This window comes from Cinclus cinclus, chromosome 22, assembly GCF_963662255.1.
Source record: "Cinclus cinclus chromosome 22, bCinCin1.1, whole genome shotgun sequence".
Classification (NCBI taxonomy): Eukaryota; Metazoa; Chordata; class Aves; order Passeriformes; family Cinclidae; genus Cinclus; species Cinclus cinclus.
The window spans coordinates 10,911,003-10,934,419 of record NC_085067.1 but is presented as its reverse complement, the minus strand read 5'-3'; the positions used below and the strand labels follow the sequence as shown (position 1 = coordinate 10,934,419).

The window sequence follows — 23,417 nt, the reverse complement described above, 5'->3', positions numbered from 1 at the left end:
TTCCCTCAGCTTCCAGTGCATGGTTTTGGGAAACTGTATTGTCTCCTCTCTGGATGAAAGCCTGCTGTCTTTCTTTAGTTAATACTACTGTATGGTATCCGTGCAAGGAAGAAGAGGGGTTGGGCTGGGTTTGGCAGGTTAAAGGCTACTGCTCACATCCTTGAATATGATACTGGCCAAACTCTGCCTGGAAGATGGCAGCACCAAGGTGCTGTTGTGTCACACTCTCCAATTGCAGAAGAACTTTGGCACACATCCAGGGTGTAGCACCTTATAAATGTGCCCACCTTTCTGGGAAGTTTACCTTCTTGGCTAATATAAATGCAAACAATTCAGATAAAGTAAAACTTTTTTGGAGTTGATACTAGTGCTCTCCCAAAAAATTGCTAACTGAGAACAAAGTAAACTTTTTATTCTCTCAGCAGTTGTTTGTGTGATGGTTAGCTGGTTTCTTCTAAACATCTTTCTTTAAAAGGGTCCTTTTATTTTTTTTCTACTGTAATTTTGTTTGTTCTTTAATTTTGCTACCTTTCAGCATTGAGTGATCTGCAGTGGGATGCAAACAGATGCAATGTTTTAACAGCTACACAGTGGGTAGTCAGCTGTTTCATTTAATATCCATGTTATTCATAGCTTTTTGGGCAATGTTCATAAGTAGCTTGTGTCCAGGTTTTTTTATTTATTTCTGTGTTGGGAATTTTTGGCAATGGAGGCTCCAGCTGTGTGGAGAGATGGGTTGGTTATGGCATGCGAGGGGCATGAGGACTTGGAGTCCTGGATCAAACCTGGTGAGCAATCTGAAATTTCTTGGGTTTTTCAGTCTGAGTGGAGAAGAAAAACAGTGTTTATGTAGTGGAAAGTTTGAGCTATAGTAAACTTCACAGAAACATCCTCCTGCATTTTGGTTTTGTGCTGGCCCCAGGAATTCAAAGCAGGACCTGACCTGGAGGTCTTGGCAGAGCACAAAGACAGGGTCAGCACTGTGGGACAAGTCTGGAGCTCTGGGTAAGGAGTGTGTTCAGCATCAGTGTTAGATGAGCTGACCAGCTGGAGGTGGAATTAAATTTCACAGAAGAGGAAGATCTGAGCTGAACAGGGAATTGCCATATCTATCACTTCTAAATTCCAGGCTGGGTCTGGGAAATGTGAGTCCTGATATGGTGAGGTTAAGCATGTTCTCATAGGTGTGTACAAGGAGGGGAACATTCATAGGAAGAAGTCTCTTGGATCTCCCTGCCGATACGGGAAATGGCGTTTGGGGAAAAAAAATGTGTCATTCAATTATTCTGCAGTTGTACAGAAGGAAACCAAGGGAGAATGCAGAGGGATTGCTGGATGAAGCTGGAGATGACTGCTGCTCCTGCATTTTAGGCCCTGTCTGCTGTGAGGATTGAATTTGTTTTTAATGCTGTTCTTTGTGGGAAAGGCACAGGAGTAAATAGTTATTATGGTGGCAACTTAATAATTATTAAAGTTTATTATTGATTGATTGATTGAATCGTAGAATCTTAGAATAGTTTGGCTTGGAAGGGATCTTAAAGCTCATCTTGTTCCACTCCCTTGTCCTGTGGGCAGGGACAACTTTCACTAGACCAGGTTACTTCAAAACCTGTCCAACCTAGCCCCAGGGATGGGGCAGCCACAGCTACTCTGAGCAACCTGTGCCAGTCCCAAGTTGCTGTAAATTCAAAGAGGATTCCTGCTTTCTTGTTTTATTTATTTTTTAATCTTTTTTCTCTCCTAGCTCAGCATCACTACATTAGGCATCACTATGACATTCCTGGGCTGATTTGTGGGGCTTTGCAGATGAGCTCCCTGTGAGCTGTGATTTTTCCTTGCCTCTGCTCCACCACAGTGATCACACTTCCTGCCCCTGAACCATAAAACCTCTTATTTCTGTGAAAAAATTAGCATCTTTTAAACCACAAGGAGGGGTAAGAATGGGTCAGAGGGCTCGAATCATAGAGGTGTGATGACTTGTCAAGTCTCTTCTGCTGAGGAACAGGAGACTTCACAAGCAGGATAAGCTGGGAGACCATGGGGTTTCTGCTGGATTTTGCAGCATGCTCCAGGAAAAGGGAGTACTGTGATGGACTCTTCTGGAGTTGACTCTGTTCCTTGTTAATATCCTTGCACGGTGCAGTTTGCTGTGTCTGCAAGTTACCTGTACATCAAAACCCATAATGCATCTGCTGTACCTTGTTATGATTTACACTGGGGCTGTGAGGAAACATCTAAGGAAATTTGCTTTTCTGGAGTTGTAGTTCCTAATAGGAGTCTTTAAAAAGGGAAAAAATAGGTTGGTCGCACTAAAATGTTCTTGTGTGACAGAACATGAGATATGTGGGGTGCTTTGCTGTGGCTGGTGGCTCTGCTTGTGCAAGAGTGTAGAGCTATCTGCTGTCACAAGACTCTGCGGCAGTGGACTGAGCTACAGCTGTACCCAGTGTGCCTCATGCTGGCTTTGCCACTGGAGAGCATATGCAGGAGAAGCAAAAGGTGCTATTCTTGCTTCTCTTAGAATTTCTCCTCTTAACTTCCCATTAGAAGGCATGTTGATCACGGGGTAGTTGGTGTGGATTTATACCACACTGATAATTGTGCCTGTGCACCTTCTGTCTGTAGTTAGTGTGAAGTAGCTGCCTTCTGTTTACCCTGACCATTAATTACCACTCAGGTGGAGCAGGGAGAGGAGCCAGAGATGCTCACAGCAGGGTGGCTAATGCTCTCTGCACCCCTGTGACTTGCCCAGGCACCCTTAAATCATGTAATTCCACCTGGAATAACATAACCTTGAGGCAGGCTGTGACACAGAAATGTTGGCACCTGAAGGGAGCCAACAAGAAAGGCAGTGAGGGACTTTCTGCAAGAGCACGAAGTGTCAGGACAAGTGGAAATGATTTCAAATTAAGAGAATAGGTTTGGATTAGATATTAGGAAGAAGTTCTTTGCTGTGCGGATGATGAGCCCCTGGCACAGGTTGTCTAGAGAAGCTGTGGAAGTGTTCAAGGCCAGGTTGGACAGGGCTTGGAGCAACGTAGTCTAGACCCTGCCTATGACAGGAGGGTGGAATAAGATGGACTCTGATCTTCCTTCTGACCCAAACCATTCTGGGATTCTGATTCAGTGAAGCAGGTGATGTAGTTGATGAGAGAGATCCTTATATTGGTATGCAAAAGGATGCTCTTGTTGGAAACCAAAGGAAAAAATACAGGGGTTTCTAGGGGTTTCAGTTTCAAATTGTTTAGGTTGTTTTTTGGGTTTTTTCAAAAGATTGGGGGTGATGGGTAGTCTGGTAATTTGCATCTGGATTTTGTAGTGCCACCATAAGACACCATAGTAGCAGTGCCACAACAGTTATTGTCAGGAATTTAGCAGCAATCTATGCTGTACTTCCTGCATGTGCCTGTGACATTGATTGTGCTGTTTTCCAGTGTATCAGACTGGAAAAGCTGAAAAGTAAGTAGCAATGCTGTGAAACCTTCAGCGATCTGCATTCTCCTTGTGCAGTGCAGCTGAGCTATTGGTGGTGTGGAACCTTCTGTACCAGGATGAGCAGGACAGGCATTTTGGCCTCAGAAAGCACCAATACATTGGGTTTTAGCACAGCATCCTTACAGTAGTCACAGGACTAGACTGTACTGAGGCTCTCCTTAGCCTTTGTACACCCCAGTCATAAGAGTTGAATTAAATTTTACTTTTTTGCACTCTGGTGATTGCACTCTCTACTACATAAATGCTGTTTTCCTGAGCTGCCACTTGTACAGAGAGTATGAAGCACGCTTAGAGCGATACAACGAGCGGATCTGGACGTGCAAGAGCACAGGAAGCAGCCAGCTGACACACAAAGAGGCTTGGGAGGAGGAGCAGGAGGTTGCTGAGCTGTAAGTATCAGAGGAGACATGGGTTTGTGCCTTTAGGTGTTGGGGTGTAAGAGTGGGCTTGGGAATGTGTGTGGCTAGTTTGTGAGGTGAAGTAAGGAGCTTTAAGGAGTTCTGGGGATCCTGGAGTTGAAAGCAAATTAAGTCCAAATTTTACACCATCACTAATGCAATTGGGTAATTTACTTATTTAGTGCTGTATCTTGGTATTACTTGAACCAGAATAGTTGAGCATCTGGCACTTGGCATATTTCCAAGTTCCTGGAGTATTGGGAATATTTTAGAGGAAAAAATAACAAATTTTGGACAATATAAAGTCAAAATAGAATGAAAAGGGTTGATTGAAGTGTTTGAGATCAGCCAGGTCCACACCTGTAATTATTTCCTCCAAATCTGCATTAGAGTTGTTGCACTAAATAAAAAAAGATTGTAGAGACATTTTGGGGAATCTGCTCTGCTTGAAACAACAAGAGTCCTTGTTCTGTGCTGATTGTGTTCCTCTGAGCTGCTGTGGCCCTGGCCTCCTCTAGCCCACAGGAATCCTTGGATAAGATCCAGCATGGCTCTTGTCATAGAAGTGAATTTTCTGTAAAGGTGCAAATCTTTGTCTCAACCAGCACATATAATTTACTGTGTGATTACGGAATCATAGGAATTAATGCCAAACAAGTGATGTATTTCTCCATTCTGTCAGCTGATGACTTGGACTTCTGTGACTTTTTACCCCCGGGTATAAACTGTAGAGAACATCCACCTAAGAGGTGGAATTTTCTGCTGCCTATCTCTGTTTTCGAACTCTATCTCTCATGTTTGATCCATTGGGAAAGAGTTCACAGCCAACTCCTAAGGAGACATTCACCATCATTTGTGGTTAATCACAACCTTGAAGCCAACAAATAAGAAGCCCATTTGCTAATAGCCCTAATTTCTTTGAGGGGCGGACAAACTACTGTCTTCAAGCTTTGCTCCCTGGTGTTCTTGTTTGGGATTGCAGGGGCAGTGCAGAGGCAGCTCCATAGACTTAAAATCTGAAGTCAAAACCCGGTGGTCTACTGCTATTTTCTTTTGGTTATCTGTGTTGGATTGATTGACTGCTTCTGGGAACATTAAGAAATGTCAGTGAAATAGAAGTGGGAGATTTCTCAATAACAAATTTATCTGTAGTCTCTCCAAGGGTGAGGAGGGGGGAGAAATATTCTGTGAAATGAGATTTTGGTCTTGTCTCTTTGAAACACGATGAAAAGCTTCCCAGGAAGTTGGTTTGCTTTAATACCTGACACTAAGCTGGATAAAAAAGTTCATTTAGACAGGTTGCTAAAGGGATAAATTTGCTTATGGAAGTTGTAACACAGCACATATAGCTGAGGGTTCTCAATCACAGATCCTGGAGTCTGGGAAGCTGAATGTGCTTTGGAAAAATGGAATATTTTTTTTACCTCCTTATGGGTAACTTGAAACTGACTTTACTTTTTAGCCAGAAGGCTTTATGCAACATATTCCTTAGTGCCCCTGTCAGCTACCTGAGGTCAGCTTTTAGAAGGGAAAGAAGTGAAGTAAATGCCACGCTCCTTTCTTTTCTTTGAATGGAAAAGTTTGAAGATCATGACATGTGAAACACAAGATATTTTTTCTCTGGCAAGATAATTTGATTGTGTAAACTCACCCCTGTCTTTACTACACTTTTAGCCTCTTGGGGGAGAAGGAGATGCTGAATCTTCATCAGAATTGTGGTGTTAATGGAAACAAACATTTTAAAGTAACAAGCCCCAGGTTAATTGCATCATCTTGATCTATGTTTAATATCTGATAGAGAAACCATAATAACCATTGTGAAAGGGTTCACACTCAGTGCTGCTCTTCCTGAGTGTTTGCACTATTCCTTCTGGGATATAGGGCGATTGGGGTTTTCATGCCAGCTTGTTGTAATGCACATTCATGGTTTTATATTGCACTGGAAATAATTTGTTCTGTTTCCCCTCTCAGTTTGTAGTGTGAATCTTCCTTCCCTTCCCTTAACCCCCCCCCCCCCCTTCTCCCCGGCCGGCCAGACCTGATTGGCTGTGAGCCAGGGCTCCTCTGCCCCTTACCCAGGTTTGAAAATGTCCCCATACACTCTCTCTCTCTCTCTCTCTCTCTCTCCCTGGAACCCTTCAGGATAATAAATTTGGATTATCCCGGGAAGGAGAGCCTCCTCTAATCTTTTATCTTTGTCCTTGCTGGAAAGAACCCTATCTCTCTGACCCGGAGCTAGCCAAGGCAGGTCAGAGAGACCAGGGAGATTCTGGCACCAGCTAAGACCTGGGAGAGTGCTGGGGAAAGGGAGGGGAGCAAAAAGCCATTGGAAGTTTGCATACTAATGGAGCATCTGCCTTAAACATTGTCTTGGCTGCTAACAGGAATTCTTGGAAACTGGGAAATGGGAGGGTACTTTGCATTTGGGTTTTTATTCCCTGAATAATGAAAATTTCTGTGCTTGCTCAGCTTAAAGGAGGAGTTCCCTATCTGGTATGAGAAACTGGTTCTGGAAATAGTCCACCACAACACTGTGTCTTTGGAAAAGTTGGTGGATGCAGCTTGGTTGGAGATCATGACCAAATTCGCAGTGGGGGAAGAGTGTGACTTTGAGGTAAGGATATGTTTTCCATTTTATCCCATGCTTCTGCATAGGGCTAATTGCAGATAGCTAAAGGCAGGAGATGGGAAGAATATGTTAGCTACTGAAGTTACTAGAAGGATGTGAAGATTTATTCTCTGGAGAATCCCAGTGACAGCACCTGATTTTGGATGGAAAATGGTTTTGTGGTTCACCCATATTTTTGGTGGAAGATGTTCCTATCCACGGCAAGGATTTGGAATTGGATGATCTTTAAGGGCTCTCCAACTCAAGTCATTCCAGGATCCTGGAATAATAGCAAGAGAAAAGTGACTGATATGTGTTTGCATGGAAAACATAAAATTGTTATACTGCTTAAATATGTAATGATCTGTTTATATATAAATACAATATTTAATTAGAAGAGATTAAAAATAATTGTCATAATCTTTTTCACCAGACACGTTGCCAGAAGGAGCAGTAGTCTGACACAAATGGAGCTTAAAGTCAAAGCTTAAAAAAATCTCTAAAAAGGCCCTAGAGATTTGAAAATTCCCTCCAAATCTGCGAATGTTGATGAAAACTCAAAACTTTTTGAAAATGTAGAGGAGTTAGTGTTGTATATGAGCAATGTTTAGGGCATAGTCTCTAAACTGGGGTTGCTGAGAACACACTTGCACCTTGTGCACATACTGTGTCCTTAGCTAAAGCAGCAGCATTGGAACACACTGTGGGTTGGGAGCTTTGCTTTTAGGCCATCTGAGCAGGTATTTTTCCCTTCCTCATAGTATTAAAGCCCAGTACCTCACCTGTCTTGTTCAGGTTCAGTCTTCTGCAATATTTCTGTGCAGGTTGGTAAGGAGAAAATGTTGCCTGTAAAAGTTGTGAAACTACATCCCCTGGAGAAAGTTGATGAAGAGGCCTCAGAAAAGAAATCTGATGGAGCCTGTGATTCTCCATCAAGTGACAAGGAGAACTCCAGCCAGGCAGCCCAGGGCAGCCAGAAGGAAGCTATGCTGAAGGAGGATGACAGCAGAAGGGATAGTATGAGTAAGTAGAGAGACAGCACAGCAGTGGGTAGCACCTGGCAGTGTGTGTTGGAGTTTATGCACATCTTGGGGCTGGGCTGTGAATATCTAAACAGTGTTATGGGGTGAAAATCCAGAAGTTGTCCTTGTTAGTGGTGAATTTTTGGAGCATCAGTGCTGCTGGCTTTCAGCTCTTCTTGCCTGATTTAAAGCAGAAAATGTGGTGTCATTCTGAGGTGTAACACCAAAAGCAATGCACAAAATGTATAAATGTCTAAAGTATAACAAGTGTATTTTTAAAACAATGAGGGGAACAGCAAAGGTTCGTTCAGAATTACAAAGTTCTGCTGTGATGCTCATCCTTAAAGGAAACCTCCCTTGTTCAAAAGTCTGTTCTTTTGGAGTCCGAGACAAGCTCTAATTCTCTTTGTCCCCAGCTGTTACAAAAAATGAGTGGGTTTTTTTCAATTTTAGTTCATGCTCTTTCCAATTTTCATATGTTGAGACAAAATAATTTCTATTTCCTAAGAGTTAAAAATAAATCATCCTTTAAAACCTTGTTCCTCTTTCATATGCTCTTCCATGATGCACAGCTCAGTAGTGGTGTCCAAGGCTTTTCTTGACTCTGAGGAAGTATTGTTGAAAGGAAAAAACAAACAAAAAACCCAGAACAGCCAAACACATTAAGTTTATTCTGTGCGACTTCTTAAAATGGAATTATAAGATTCTTTAGAACAGATTGCATAAAATGTTTCAAACAAACCAACCCCAGTCCCACAACATAGTTCTAACCTGGAGAGCTTTATTTTAAAGTCTCATAAGTTAATAAACTGTTGGCATTTGTAAATAGTGACTTCCAGCTTATGGGAAAGTGTGTCTAATCTCCTCTAATGTTGGGAAGAGGAAACTTTAAAAATAGCCCAGGAAGCAAACAGCAAAGTCAAGAGTGGAAAAGAAGTTATACCAAGGTCTAAATCTGAACTTAAAAATTGTCAGCTCTTTCTGATGTGTACTGTTATGAGCTGTTCTGATTTCATTGCAGTGGTCTGTATAATCAGGAAGTAAAAAAAAAAGGTGTTTCAGAAACAATCTGGCCTTACACACATCATTGAAAACGGGTTGTGCTTGGAGAGGGGCTAATGATGCTTTATTTACTTATACATGTGTTTTTTATTGAGTGGTGGTTGAGTCAAAATTCCACATAAGAGGCATGGGAAGTACCTTTTACTTCAGAAATGCTCAGTGATAAAATTTACAGCAGCAGTTTTGGATCTGGTGTTTAAAAAACATTTACCATGATCCTTTGTGCATTGGTATGTGGTATTCCAGCAGCTGTGGGCATCACCAGTGCAGCACTCAGAGATCTGATACTGCAGGAATGAGGGTTTTTGCTCTTCTTTCAGTCCCTCAGTTGGTTCTGGCCTGTGTATAGTCACCTTTGTAAGCTGGGACTGTCTTTCCCTTTCTGAAAAAAATAAACCTCAGTATTTTTCAACTTGAGATGCTGGCAAAATTATAACCTGAGCAGTAAATGCACACTCTTTTAACTCTTTTCCTTGTACATATGCTGTTGCTAAAAGCATATTTTATTGCTAATACTTTTATATTCTGGGTTATAGCAGAACATAGGCTGATGGTAACATCATTGAAAGAAATTGTTGCAGAGTGTGTTAATAAAATATGTGGCATTTCTTACAGTTACACAGCAGACTAGAGAAGTAGGAAATGCTGAGTTGGATCCACAGAGGCTGGGGGTTCCCAGCCACACTGACCTTGACTTTTTCTCTCTAATGATGTTTACATGTGGCCACTTGATGTGGATTGAAGTCGCTACTCTAGAGTGAGTAATTGGAAGCACTAACAAGCTCTGTATAATATGATGTAAGAGCTGTGTGTGCCTGTGTGCGCACGAGGGGGCAGAGCAAACCTTGGCAGTTTTATTAATACTTGTGTCAAACTTACTGGTTTTGTTGGAGGAGAAATGGGGAAGAGAAAGCTAGTTTCATTCTCTCTGCTTAGGATTCTGCTCTCCTTCAGAAGCTAAAAATAAGGCTTTATATCAGCTTTTTTTAATTGTTTGTGCAGTCTGAAATGACTTTATATTTTTAATTGCTTAGGGAATGAACTCTGGAAAATCTTCAGGAGCAAGGAAAGGTTATATTGTCCTGAAAATTGATGGTGAACTGCTGAAGGCAGGATATGTAGCTTGAGCTGGACTTGGAACCTGGTCTGGAAGGTCTGAAATGAAGTGAACACAGGAGACAACACAATATAGATGCTTTAGGAACACAGAGTCAGCTGTGTTGGAAGGGGCCTTAAAGATCCTCCCCTTCCAACACCCCTGCTATGGATGGTAGACCTTCAGTGGACAGTTTTCCTAAGAGCTCCATCCACCTGGCTTTGAAGTCTTCCAGAGATAGATGATGTATGTTTCACTACAATAGAATGCAACAACAAATGGAGTTGGCTTTTTAAAATTGACTTTAGGATGGAATGGATGGTAATTTCTTATTCCTCACCCAAATATCCAGCTGTTTGATGGAATTCCATGTAGCCATCCCTATTTGTGTAGTCTAGAAAGTAAGTCACAGTAGAAGACATCACTACTTGTGTTAGGTATAATGGTGCTGGAGCTTCAGTGCTCTATTATGTGATTCCAAGATCTATTTTTTTTTTTAGGTTTAGCATCTGCTTGTATTCTCTATATATTTAATAGATAATTACTCTCATCCCTCATGCTTGCTTTATTGTTTTCTTTGAATCCTAGGAAGAAATTCTTCCCTGTGAGAATGGTGAGGCCCCTGGCACAGGTTGCCCAGAGTAGCAATGTGGCTGCCCCATCCCTGGAAATGTCCAAGGCCGGGTTGGGCAGGGCTTGGAGAGTGCTGGTCTGGTGGAAGGTGTCTCTGATCTAGTGAACGGGGGGTGGGGGGTGGAATGAGGTGAGCTTTTATGTCCGTTCCAACTCAGGCTATTCCGTGATTCTGTGGTTGCCACAAACATAAAAACATTTGGAGATTGCTTTCTTCTTAAGGCAAAACCAAGTCTGATTGCTGCTATGGAACTATTTCAAAGAAGGCATGGCAGAGGCAGCCAAGGCTGTTGGAAGGAGTTCCCTAAGCAGGTTTACTGATGGTTATATCTCCCCTTCATAAATCTTAGACATTGTCTACCTTTGCATAGGTGGTTGTGGCTTACTGTCTGCAGAGAGATGGGTTTAAATGAAGACAGTCCTTTGTACTCCTTGAAGATAGGTGTTGCCTCCTTAGTTCAGAGCTGGTCTGGACCTCCGTTGCCAGCCTGTATCCTCAGGCTATTTCTAAAACCCAGTTTGGGTTATTTTCCTAATGTTCTAGTTTAACCAAGCACTGTACGGATAGTACAGGTAGCAAGAAATAGGATGCCCCATCAGTGGTGGTCTGAATTTTTTGATTTTTTTTTTTCCCTACTGTAATAAGACCGTGTCTTACCTTTTTTATCAGATGATCGAGCACGTAGGTCTCCTCGAAAGCTTCCCACTTCGTTGAAGAAAGAAGAAAAGAAGTGGGTTCCGCCTAAATTCCTGCCACACAAATATGATGTCAAGCTGAAAAATGAAGATAAGGTGAGTTATCTGCTTGAGTCCTTTCTATTATAACATGAATATGCAAGTTTAATCACTGCCAGTGATTATACAGCCCAATGTATAACGTCCAGCATAATTTCTGCCAGAGTCATGGTACTGGAAAGCAGGGTAGTTGTCTGTGAGGCTGACCAGCCTGGCTGTTTCTATCTGTAATTAGGTTTTGTGCATTGAAACACTTGGTACTACATACACTGAGTCACAGAGCTTTATCATGGCTGCTATTTAGTGCCTCATCTCTGAGATGAATGCAGTTAATGAGACCAGTGGAATCATGAGTGGCAAGTGTTGCTGTTTTCCTGACCGAGCTGCTCTGAGTTGGAGGTGGCAGTGCTTTGGGAATCTCTGGGTAGCTGCAGCACTGCTCTGTGCTTTTTGTCTGCTCTTTGGTAATTTGACAAGCGCGGCTGTGCTGACCTTGAAGAGTACCATGTGTGGAGATGCTCCTCTGGTCTCAGGAAAAAAAAAATCGAACATGAATATGTAATAGCTTTCAAGTCAGTAGCAAGCAGAAGCTGGAGGAAGTTCAGAGATCAAACAGTGGGTTTTGGAAAAAAATCTGCATCATAAATTCATGGTTTTTACTGTTTTGACTGTCTGATTCTACTACCAATCTCTGTGTGTCTCAGTTCTGTAGATTGTTTGATTTGAGTCTTTCCAAGAGCGCTTTGAATGAGTGAAGACTTTTGGACAAGAAGCAGTACCATGATCCTGGTTCCTTATAGCCGAATGATCTGTATTTGTAATGTGATTGGAAGTTAATCATTAACAGTGTGTCTCTTTGTTATCTCCAAGATCATCAGCAATGTTCCAGCAGATAGCTTAGTCCGTACAGAGCGTCCTCCCAACAAGGAGATCCTGAGGTACTTCATCCGTCACAATGCATTACGTGCTGGCACATGTGAGAACGCCCCGTGGGTCGTGGAGGATGAGTTAGTGAAGAAATACTCTCTGCCTAGTAAATTCAGTGACTTCTTGCTTGACCCACATAAGGTAAGAATTCATAAAAGTACTTGCTCTGCTTTCCCACCCATTCCTTGGATCTTGGCGGAGACCTCAGTGTGCTGGTTGGGTTTTAGGATCACAAAATCATTAGGGCTGGAAAAACCCCTTAACATCATGAAGCCACTAAACCATGTCCCCAAGTGCCAATTACACATATCTGTTAAATCCAGAGAGAAGCAGAGCAGGGAAACAGACTCTTTCGAAGGTTGACCTTTTAAGAGGTGACATGGCTTGAACAGCTGAAACAGTGGTCTCCTTTGAAAATTTGAGATGCAACTCTCTTTTAGTTTTTCCAGTAGTTTGCATTAATTGTCTACAACTAAGGATATGATTTCCTGGTGTGTGAGAAATGGGAAAGATACAGTCTTTATGTGTTACTATCAGGTGTTGGGCCCAAGACCCGGATACATGTGACTTCATGAGGCCTGGTTCATGTACAGGGCTGCGTTGACTGATGGCAGATACTACAAATTTAGTACTGAATACATACATGGCATGAATGGGTTCTTCCAGCACTTTGTGGTAATGAGCCAAATGTAATATTAACCAACTAAATCCCATACCATGAAATGTGCTATTTTAAAATCCATCTTTTGGTGTAGAAAGCACTATTTTGTACATTGAGTAAGTCCACTTTTTCATAGACTCTTGTCAAGTGTTGTTCTAAAACTAGAAGATAAATATTTGTTCAGGGCAAGGGGGAATGACTTCAAACTCACACAGAGTACCTTTATATTTAATACTGGGAAAAAATTCTTCCCTGTGGGGGTGATGAGACCCTGACACAGATTGCCCAGAGAAGCTGTGGCTGTCTCATCCCTGGGAATGTGTAAGTCCAGGCTGGACAGAGCTTGCAGCAACCTGGTCTAGTGCTCGGTGTCTGTGCCTGTGGCAGGGGTTGGAAGAAGATGGTCTTTAAGATCCCTCCCATCCTAGGCCATTCTCTGAATCTGATCATGACTGCAGAAGCCTGTTACCCTTAATGCAGTGAGCAATTTAATTAGAAAAAGCATGAAAACACAGGCAAAAATAATAGACAGTAAGAGATCTAGATAATCTTTATTTACCTTTCAATATTAATACAAAATAATTTTTTCTTTAATTTTAGTATATGGCTCTCAATCCGTCAACCAAGAGGAAGAGCTCTCGGTCACCTGACAGAAAGCTTCCTAAGAAATCCAAAGCAGATGGATCTTCACTGGGACAGCCACTGAGTCCAACCCTGTGGTGCCATGTGCATTTGGAAAAATCTATAATTGGCTCTCCACTGAAGGTGAAAAACTCTAAAAACTCAAAATGTCCTAAAGAGGAGCTGGAAGAGGTGATGAAAATTGTGTCACCTGCTAAACTTGGTTCTAACTTTCACATTCCAAAGAGGGGCCGACTAGGAAAGGGCAACAACAAATCCTTGGACAAAAAGCAAAAAGGCAAAAGGGTTCTGAATGGGCAGAAGTCATCGGGGAAGCCAAAGTCTCCCAGGAAAGGTTTGAAGACCCCCAAGATGAAAATGAAACAAATGACTCTGCTGGACATGGCTAAAGGTACCACTAAAGTATCCAGGGCTCCCAGGAATTCTGGAGGCACCCCTGGATCTTCCAGGAAACCCCAGAAACACCTGCCCCCTGCAGCGCTCCATCTCATCGCCTATTACAAAGAAAACAAAGACCGGGAAGACAAAAAAAGTGCTCTTTCCTGCATCATCTCCAAAACAGCTCGGCTGCTCTCCAGTGAGGACCGTGCCCGTCTCCCTGAGGATTTGCGAGGGTTGGTACAGAAACGCTACGAGCTCCTGGAGCACAGGAAGAGGTGGGCCACCATGACTGAGGAACAGCGGAAGGAATACATGAAGAAGAAAAGGGAAAAGCTGAAAGAGAAACTGAAGGAAAGAGCAAAGGAGCGGAAGGAGAAGGAGATGAAGGAAAAATTAGAAAAACAGAGGAGATTTGAGGACCAAGATCTGAAAGGGAAGATACTGCCTACTTTTAAACTCGTTGATACTCCAGAGGGACTTCCTAACACACTTTTTGGGGATGTGGCCATGGTGGTGGAGTTCCTCAGCTGTTACTCAGGGTTATTGATGCCAGATGCTCAGTATCCCATCACAGCAGTGTCCCTGATGGAAGCCCTTTGTGCAGAAAAGGGAGGCTTCCTGTACTTGAACAGAGTTTTGGTCATCCTCTTGCAGACCCTGCTGCAGGATGAAATTGCTGAGGATTACGCTGAGCTGGGAATGAAACTTTCTGAAATCCCACTTACTCTGCATTCTGCTTCCGAGTTGGTTCGCCTCTGCCTGCGCAAGTCAGATGTGCAAGAGGAAAGCGAGGTCTCAGATAACGTAGATGAAAGTAAGGATTCAGCAGCTTTTGAGGATAATGAGGTACAGGATGAGTTTTTGGAGAAACTGGAGACATCGGAGTTCTTTGAGCTGACTCCTGAAGAGAAATTGCAAATCCTTGGAGCGCTGTGTCACCGGATCCTAATGACGTACTCGGTGCAGGACCACGTGGAGGCCAAGCAGCAGGCCTCGGCTGAGCTGTGGAAAGAGCGCCTGGCTGTCCTGAAAGAGGAGAATGACAAGAAGAGGGCAGAGAAACAGAAGCGAAAAGAAATGGTGGCCAAAACCAAGGAGAGTGGGAAAGAAGAGCATATGATGGGAAGAAATGAAAAGAAGAAACACGAAATAATGAAAATAGAGCACCGGGTGGAGATTGAAGCTGATGATATGATCAGTGCTGTAAAGAGCAGGCGCCTTCTTGCCATCCAAGCCAAGAAAGAGAGGGAGCAACAAGAAATACAAATGAGAGGTAAGAAAAATTACCTAGTAAGTAGAGTGTCTGTGTGTTGTGGGTTAACTTCATGGCAAAAATTACAGCAGCCTGTTTTCAGAAGCATTGTCAGGTTTTAAGGGATTTGTTCACTAGAGATTCATAATTTAGCTGCTGTGGTTACTGTTAAACTTTGTAAATTTAAGAAAAAACAATACCTGCTTCTAGTTTTTTTTATCTGTGGGTGTCTTTTGCTCAGTACCTTTTTAATTATGGTAGGCAAAGAGAGGTTAGACAACACAGTATCTGTTTTGGGAACAGAAAACCAAGAATTTGTCTTATGTCCAAGCATCATCAGGTTTTTGGGTACAGAGGAGATATCTTCTGCCTAAAAGCTGTTCCTACTGCTGCTGCTGGCCCTGCTGCTGTTCCCATAGTCAGGTTGTTGCCAGCAGCCCTTCTCCCAGATGAGGATTTGGGCAATAAATCTCAGTTTACTGTTTCTTGCTTTAAAGAATAAGTTATGGAGCTGTATAATATAAACAAACCACTCAAAACTTTCTAAATCACTCGTTGCAACACCAGACCTTCTCTCTGTGTAAGTAATGCTGTTGGAGGAATATGAATGTAAAGAGAGAACACTTTGGAATTACGGTTTGGGGGTTTTATTGGTTGTAAATGTGGATGCTGGGCAGACGGAAGTGGACAGTGTAGCTCATCTGGATTGTTATTTCCCCTCTGAAACAAATGAGGGATAAGCATCCCTCATGGGGCCTGGCTTTTGTACCTTAGATGATCTGTGGGAGTATCTGTTCTGAGAGACCAAGAATCACAGAACTGTTTGGGTTGGAAGGGACCTTAACGTTGGTCAAGGTCCACCCCCCCTTCATGGGCAAGGACAGCTTCCACTAGAGCAGGCTGCTCCAAGTCTCATTCAGGCTGGCCTGGCACAGGTTGCCCAGAGAAGCTGTGGCTGCCCATCCCTGGCAGTGTTCAAGACCAGGCTGGACAGGTCTTGGAGCAACCTGGTCTAGTGTGGAAGGTGTCCCTGCCCATGGCAGGGATTGGAACAAGATGATCTTTAAGGTCTCTTCCAACCCAAACCATTCCATGTTTCTGTGGTATGACGGTTTTTATCCATAGTTTCTTCAGCCCTTACACCTTGACTACTTCTCATATATAATATATACAATATATGTACACACGTTTTTTTAAGAATGGTGGGCAGAAGGTAAACTGAAGAGTGCATAGTTGTAAAGAATGTTAACTAAAACCCTCAATAAAACTGCTTTTTTTACTCCCATGGTATAGTAAAATAAAAGACAATATTGATGTCTTGATACAATAAAGAAAAGCTAATGTTGCTCTTTGATGATTCTAACAGTGAGGATGGAGAAAGAAGCAGAGGAAGAAAGAATCCGCAGGCATAAAGCTGCTGCTGAGAAAACTTTCCAGGATGGAATTGCCAAAGCCAAATTGGTGATGCGCAGGACCCCAATTGGCACTGATAGGAATCACAACAGGTGGGAAAGGAAATGACCATGACCTTCCATCTCTGCCCTGAGGGAGGGGCTGTGTCAGATACCATACCCCAGGAAGGGATTGATAAGAGAGGGTTTACAGAATTGTGGAGAAGAGAGACGGGTAAAATATTTGTGTATACGGAGTGTAGTGGCTGGTTGCATGCCCAGCTTTTTGGAGCCTCCACATGGAGGTCAGGAACAGTGGAGGTTCAAGTGCTGGCATTGGGTGATCAGGAGCCTCGTTACCGTTTTCTTTTTTCATGTTTGTTGCACAGGCATGCTCTTGGAATGGATTCTAAGCAAAGCTTTCCCTGTTTATCAATCGGTCAGTTGCGCTAACATAAAGATGTGCATGCATTCAGCTTTTAGTGAGTTGAGCATGCAGATGCTTCTCCCTTCAGTGCAAATAAAAGTGTGTCTGTTTAGCTAGCCAGAAAAGGAGACAGCTGCCTGTTAACACACATTTCTTGCAGGTACTGGCTGTTTTCGGATGAGGTTCCTGGCTTGTTTATTGAGAAAGGCTGGGTACATGACAGTATAGACTACAGATTTACCCTTCCCCACCAGAAAAAGCAAGATTTGAAGAAGGACTACAGCCCTGGAGGTATGGTCTCTTGAGGGTATTTCCTCTGCTCTGACTGTTCGAATGGAGGCATGAGTGTGAAAAAACTGTCTAGCCTGATTGTTTTCATGGGGATACTTTGATTTAAGCCTCCTTTTAACTCTAGAAGTCGGCATACAAGAGGTGTTGGTGATATTTCCCTTCTGCTGCTGCGGGTCTGAAGACTTGCCTTCGGTGCCCCACCTAAGGACTATGGAATACCCTTTCCTCTCCTACAAATAGTGAGGTTGATGTCAGTTGGTATCATCCCTCTGGTTCACCCTGACCCTGCTTAGTTGCAGCATGCCAGACCCATGTACAGTTAGCCAGTTGTGCTGCAGAGTGAGGATGTCAGCCACAGTGCTGATATTCTGCTGGTGTCAAGACTCCCAGATCAGCCTGTGGAATAGTAACAAGCAGGGCAGTCTGTTAGATCCACGTGGCTTTGCTGATTGAGGTTGTTTTGGTGAACATCCCTCTTGCACTTCCTCTCAGTGTGCTCTTCAACTTTGCTGAGTGTGTAGGTGATGTGCACTGAACATCCAGTGCTTCCTCTGTGATTTTTACTGGCTGATTTGGAGCCTGCGTCCTGGAACCTTGCAAGCTTGAACAGGCACAAAAATCCATCTGTACAGAGGGAAACTTAACAGTTCTATGTGGAAATAGTTCTTGGGACAGAAGACACTGCATTGAGCTGACCCAGCTGAGTTTCAGTTGTGATCATTTCTTGCTTTTGTAACATCACATTCTGGCACTGAGTCCATCTGCAGCAGTCTTGCATGAGAGAGCTTATCAAGTTAGATCCAAGCCCTCACCTGGTAGGATTGTCATAGACAAGGGACAGAATAGATGCCTGTAGAGGAATGGAACCTACAGTGGATGTAGGATGAACCTACAGTGAGATCCTGCATCCAGGTGTACTTTACAGCCACCTGTGTCTTGGAGACTGACTAAGCTGGAGGTGCATCATTCCAAGTTCCTCTGTTTGGTATATTTTCTTACAAGAACTGTTTTCAAATACTGACCAGCTGTGTTTCTGATAAACTACTTGCTTCCAGCTGATTGAATCTCTCAGCTGCTGCTGCAGCCAATGGGCAGGATTTCAGCATGTTCCTTTGGGAACATTTGGGCCATAAAAATCAAAGGCCTGAATGAGCAAAGATTTAAATTCATGTCAGAGTGTTATCTGAGATGCTCAGAAATAAAAATTCTTGCTGCTTAGGCCTCCTTTGGTTTTAAAAGTGCTTTGTCAGTATACAGCTAAAAAGTGAAGCTAGTTCTTTGTGTTTGGAATAGTAGGAATGCTACTCAGGAATCTACCTGAGCGTGTGCTTTTGTTTTGCAGAGAAGCGGAAGAGCACAGGCAGTGACAGCCGAGGGAACAAGCTGCACCGCTCCATGCCCGCCACAGACCTGCCTGCTGAGACCACCACTCCCAAGCAGGGCCAGAACTTATGGTAACACCCACTTTTGATTCTGCAAAATACTCAAAATGTGGAGGTCAAGGAATCTAGACAGATTTCTTTTGCTAAACCCTGCTACAAACCTGTTCCTCTTTCAGTGCTGAGCAGTTAAGTTGGTTCAGCAGCTCCCCAGGCCTCTATTGCTATTGTTACTGCCCTGCTAACAGGGCTGCCAGTCCAAGAGCCAGTGGAACCACTGTTCAACCTAATTAATTATACAAAGCCAGTATAAATTAAGCTATTAAAATGCTTCTTTGATGTATTGCTTTTTAAATATTTTATTCTTCCATATTGACAGCCTGTTATCCCATTAATGCTTCCCAATGCCAAGCAGTGTCTTCTAAGTGAATCAAATCTACCTTAGAGAATGTTTGATTGTAACCTGCCCCAGTAACTGGCCTTATCAGTGTCCTTAAAGAAATTTTATTCTGTTGAATGTTGCTCTGTGTGGTAAGGAATACTCATCAGTGTCCCCATGCCAGAAAACCCTGGCTAAGCTTTACCTGTTAACTGCTGTGGAGTATTGCGTATTTTTTAGATAACACCAAGAATAACTGTCAAAAAGTATGTGTTCCTGTAGGTCGCCTCTTAGCAGTGTCTGTCCCACAGGATTCCACTAATGACACAAAGAGTGGGGTTGCTTGGTCTTTGATAAATAGAGTTGAACTCATCTCCAAAAAATAGTTGCAAGTCAGAACTACTTCACTAAACATGTACCTGCTCCCCTACCAGGAACTGCAGAAGAGACTGAAATTGTGGTTGTCTTGATTTATCTGAACTATCAGTGTTGAGTGCTGACTGTTGATATTGCTCTACTGCTTCTCTGTTATGGCTGCATGTCATAGGGTATCACAGAGTTCCTGTGCTTTCCTTGACTGCCCCATCATCCCGTGACAAATCCCCACCCTGTTAGCAGTCTGGGCCTTTGCATGTCTTGCCAAAATTCAGACAATCGGACTTTCCTAGGAAATGGGTCCTGCACAGGGAGTGTGATCCACAAGAAAATCCTCTGCTCTTCCTAACTGCCTCCTCTAACACTTGATCTTTATTGAACAGAGATGGTAAGGTGTGTTCCAGGAGAAGGACCAATTCTATAAGGAAAGCAGTAGCCTAAATTTACGGAGCATATTGCTTACACTGACAGCAGTGTAGAGCCAAATTGAATGAGTTAACACAGAATTCCTTCAACTTGTGACTCCAGGCTGAACTTGAAAAAGCACAGTACTTGATTGGCTCATTCAGGTTGGCAACTCCCAACAACATTCTGAGGGAGATCAGTGTGGTGAGGGCAGAAATGCTGTATGGAGTAACCAGTCAAAGCCTGGGAGGAGCAGCCTTGGAACCAGGTCCTGGACGTACTCAGTGCTGAAGTATACTCTGTCACTAAGAGCGGCTTGTATGGAGTGACCATAATGTATTCTCCTTTTATAAAAGAAAGCAACAAAAAGAATTAAGCAGCTTCTTTTAAAAAAATGCCTGAAGTGGCAGCCTAAAGCACAAAACACTTTCAAAGAGATTTGCCTTAGTTTCCATACTAAATGATCAGAGCAAGTGCTGCCTCTTAACTTTGGGGAAAAAAAGAGGTTGAGAAGCTTGGAAATAAAACTGTAGCAGTAATAACAAAACATTTTGAGTTCATATCAGGATAAGGAAGCTGGTGAAAGTAAGAAAGCTTGCTTAGAACCTGTGGTGAGTCTCAGTGAAATAAATAAAAAGAATGATAAAGTGAAGTACAGACTAAGGGCAAAACAATTTTCTTTTCCCTTTGGGGAACAATCCTGCTTTACGAAATCCCTTGTTACAGGGTCTGCCTTTGGAGAAGAGGGAGGCTCTTTGCATGCGAAAATAATTGGCTAAGAAATACTAAATAAATTATATAACTGCTCTAAACTTGTATGTTCAGTGGCGAGATGGAGAGTAATGCTAGAGGAAAGTCTAGAGACTGGGGAAGTCTCCTAAAGAGGTTTTATTTGGTAGAGAAAAGAGAAATTGGGAAATAAAACTAGCAAATGGCTGTTTTGAAATAGAAAGTGCTGCAGCTGGGATACACAACTGGCTGCTACCAACTACTGTGTATCTGTTAATTGCACCTGTTCAAAGTACCAGTGGACAAATTGCTAAGAGAAGAGTTAACTGAGAAGTAGGAAGTGTGAAGGTAATTGTCCTGGCACACAGAAGAGTTCTCAAACCAGCAGATGCTGCAGTCTGGAGGGGTAGGTTGAAGAACTGCCACTGCATACCTGCTCTGCCTTTTGGCTACTCAGACATCAGACGCTGAGCTGCGTTGCGGGGTTTGTTTGGCCTGGCTGTTACGCCACAGTGTCCTTAATTTCTGTCTTCTCATCCCTGCTAGGAAGGACTTTTAAGTGCTGACAGTCACAGCACTTGCTGGTTTTCTACAAGGGTCTCATGCCTGTGTGCACTGTTCTGCCAGGCAGGGGCAGCAGTGCAGGTGGAAGATCTGAGCCAGGCGTGGGCCTTGAGCAGAGGCACAGGGGCAGTTTCTCAAAGGACACATAACCCCACGCATAATTGAGTGCTGTGCTGGCTGCCTCTCCCTGATTGACAGGGCACCCAAAGCCATGCCTACAGCTAAGCAGTAAGGTCTCTCAGCTGAAAGGCTTTTCCTTTAGGATCTGGAGCTCCTCAGAGGCTGCTTGCTAAGTACCTGTCTGACACCTGCCACTGTTTACAAGTAAGCATTCACAAAATGCCAAGTGACAGGCTGGGAGCTGTTACTTCAGGGATTAGCCAGGAACTAGAACTTCCCTATTAGGAAATCCATATTCCTATTCCTGTATTTTCATTTGAAGCTATTGATGTCAAGGATTGCTCTGAGCTTAAATGGTTAGGGAAGAGTCTCCTCCTTGGCTGCTTTTTGCACACTGTCCTTGGGCACCATAAGGAGCCCCAAGCCCACTCTGCAGTCCTTGGATATCTCTGTGCCCTGTTGTTTGGATACAAGGACGTGTCCAGCTATAACTCATAATTTTGGCATGCGCATAGGAAGTTCCATTTCATTGTGTTCTGCTTTAAGTCCTGCTGTTTGTCTCTTTTCCTAGTGGTATGTGGGACATGGGACTGAGTAGCTTCAGAGTACATATAGAGCATTTTTAGCTTTACCCTTTTTTACTTCAGAGTGATGAGACTTTGAAATTAAGCACCAAATTAACTCTGAATAGTTGTATTTCACAGTCCTGCCCCTTTCCCCCTTGAGAATGGGAGCTGGTAGAGCACTCATAAAGGGAGAAGTAGATTTATACTTCTATCAAGAATTACATAAACAGTATCTCACAGAAGTGGTTCTGCTATCAGTAATTTGTCCCCAAAAAGAAGAGGGTCCAGTGTTCTGTCCTAAAAGTACAGCATCATAAACACTTGGTTACTTCTGTCTTCTCCAGACAGATGGACCACGCCCTCTCTTTACCTTGTGCTCCACTTGCACAGATATTAATCCTTATGGAAAATCTCCTTGTTCTGGGCACAGAGGCTCCAAAGAAGTCTCTGTCCACACCATAGTGCTTATGAGCTGTGTACATCCTGGTCTTTCCTGCAAGAACCATGGGGAAATCACAGACCTGGCAGGATATTAGCCTTCAGGAGGGTTCTTGCTCATCCTGGTCAGAAGGGAGTTGAATTTTGGAAATAATGGCATCTCTGCAGAATAACTGCCATTGTTCTTCATCTATTAGGAATTCAGCATGCTATGGCGGGTCCCCTCAGCAGACAATTTGAGTTAACCATGAGTGGGTGCTGACAGACTCCATTTTCACGCCTATGCTCTACAGATGGAGTTCCCCTGTTTCCACCAACCCTTCAGAGCAGGTACTGGTCCTGGGCTCCTCTAGATGTTGTCTTCTGAATTTCATTATTCCTTAGTCCAGATTTTAGACCTTTCTGTGTCCCTTCTGGCCTGTAGCCTGAGAACAGGTAGGAATATTCAGCCTGAGTGAATACTGGGAGCTCATTTTGACTTGATGCTTGTGCCATTTGTGCCCTCTGTTCTGGTTGCTGACCAGTCTGTTGGCTTGTGCTGCCAGAAATGTCAGGAGAGAATCTAGGCTGTTCTTTAGGAATGCAGGAAGCCCTTACACCAGTCAGGATTTCCCCCTTGTAGATCAATTTGAAGACACCCACCTAGTTTTGACTTTCCGAAAGGGATCTTTCCCATCCCTCTGGAGTGTGTGATTAACTTGTGCTAGGCCACATGAAGGGCACCAACTGTCTTACCATCCCTCTCTGCAGGACTGACTTTTGCCTTCCCCATTTAAATGCCAGCCTGTCTTACCATGTCCATGTTCCCAGCCTGGAGGTGGCTGAGATCCAGGTGGATGTGGAGGTAGTTCCTACAGGTAGGGAGTGCCTGGAGCTAGTCTGGGAAGCAGGAGCTGTGGCTGCACAGAGTAGCAAGGGGTCACTAATCAAACTAACAAGATGTCTCCGATATGTTTGTCTTTTTCAGATCAGACTTAAGTTCAGGCTTGAGTTCAGGCTTAAGTAGATCAGTTCCCTGTTCCAGAAAGCAGTTCTTTACTCTCAGGGTGAACTGGGAAGATTTAATTAGCTGTTGCAGATGCTCTTCCTTCCCTGTCGCATGTCCTTTTCAGCAGGAATGAAGTTGTACCAGGGCTTAACACTGGTTTTCTTAAAGGGGTGGGAGCTGCTTTCTGCAGCTGCTCAGCAGTCTGTGTTGTCTTCCCCCAAAATACCAGAGAATAGAAACCCTACATGTTGACTGTTTCCAGTACTCTTTTCTTTTTACAGTGTGACAAAACAGTGCATTGAGTTCCCCCCTTTGATTTGTCTCCATGGGAGAAAGCAGGGAAAGCTCAGGCGTGGTCATCTTGAATATTTTTGTAGTTGGTTTCCATGGTGTATCACCAGCAATGTCTGATGTTGTTTTGTCATGACCTGGGCAACCCATCTCAGGTTGCCT

The 23,417-nt window shown here is 43.3% G+C and overlaps 1 protein-coding gene across 2 annotated transcripts in view; it reads left to right on the top strand.

Annotated features, from left to right (window-relative positions):
• Positions 1-23,417, top strand: part of BAZ1B (bromodomain adjacent to zinc finger domain 1B) — a 43,830-nt gene that overhangs the window by 2,623 nt on the left and 17,790 nt on the right. For both annotated transcript variants that reach the window (XM_062507238.1, XM_062507237.1), the window contains exons 2-10: positions 3,768-3,884; positions 6,363-6,507; positions 7,326-7,524; positions 10,985-11,106; positions 11,920-12,117; positions 13,238-14,933; positions 16,279-16,417; positions 16,891-17,021; positions 18,364-18,475. In XM_062507238.1, the coding sequence (XP_062363222.1) occupies positions 3,768-3,884; positions 6,363-6,507; positions 7,326-7,524; positions 10,985-11,106; positions 11,920-12,117; positions 13,238-14,933; positions 16,279-16,417; positions 16,891-17,021; positions 18,364-18,475 (2,859 nt within the window). The remainder of the gene's footprint in view (positions 1-3,767; positions 3,885-6,362; positions 6,508-7,325; positions 7,525-10,984; positions 11,107-11,919; positions 12,118-13,237; positions 14,934-16,278; positions 16,418-16,890; positions 17,022-18,363; positions 18,476-23,417) is intronic.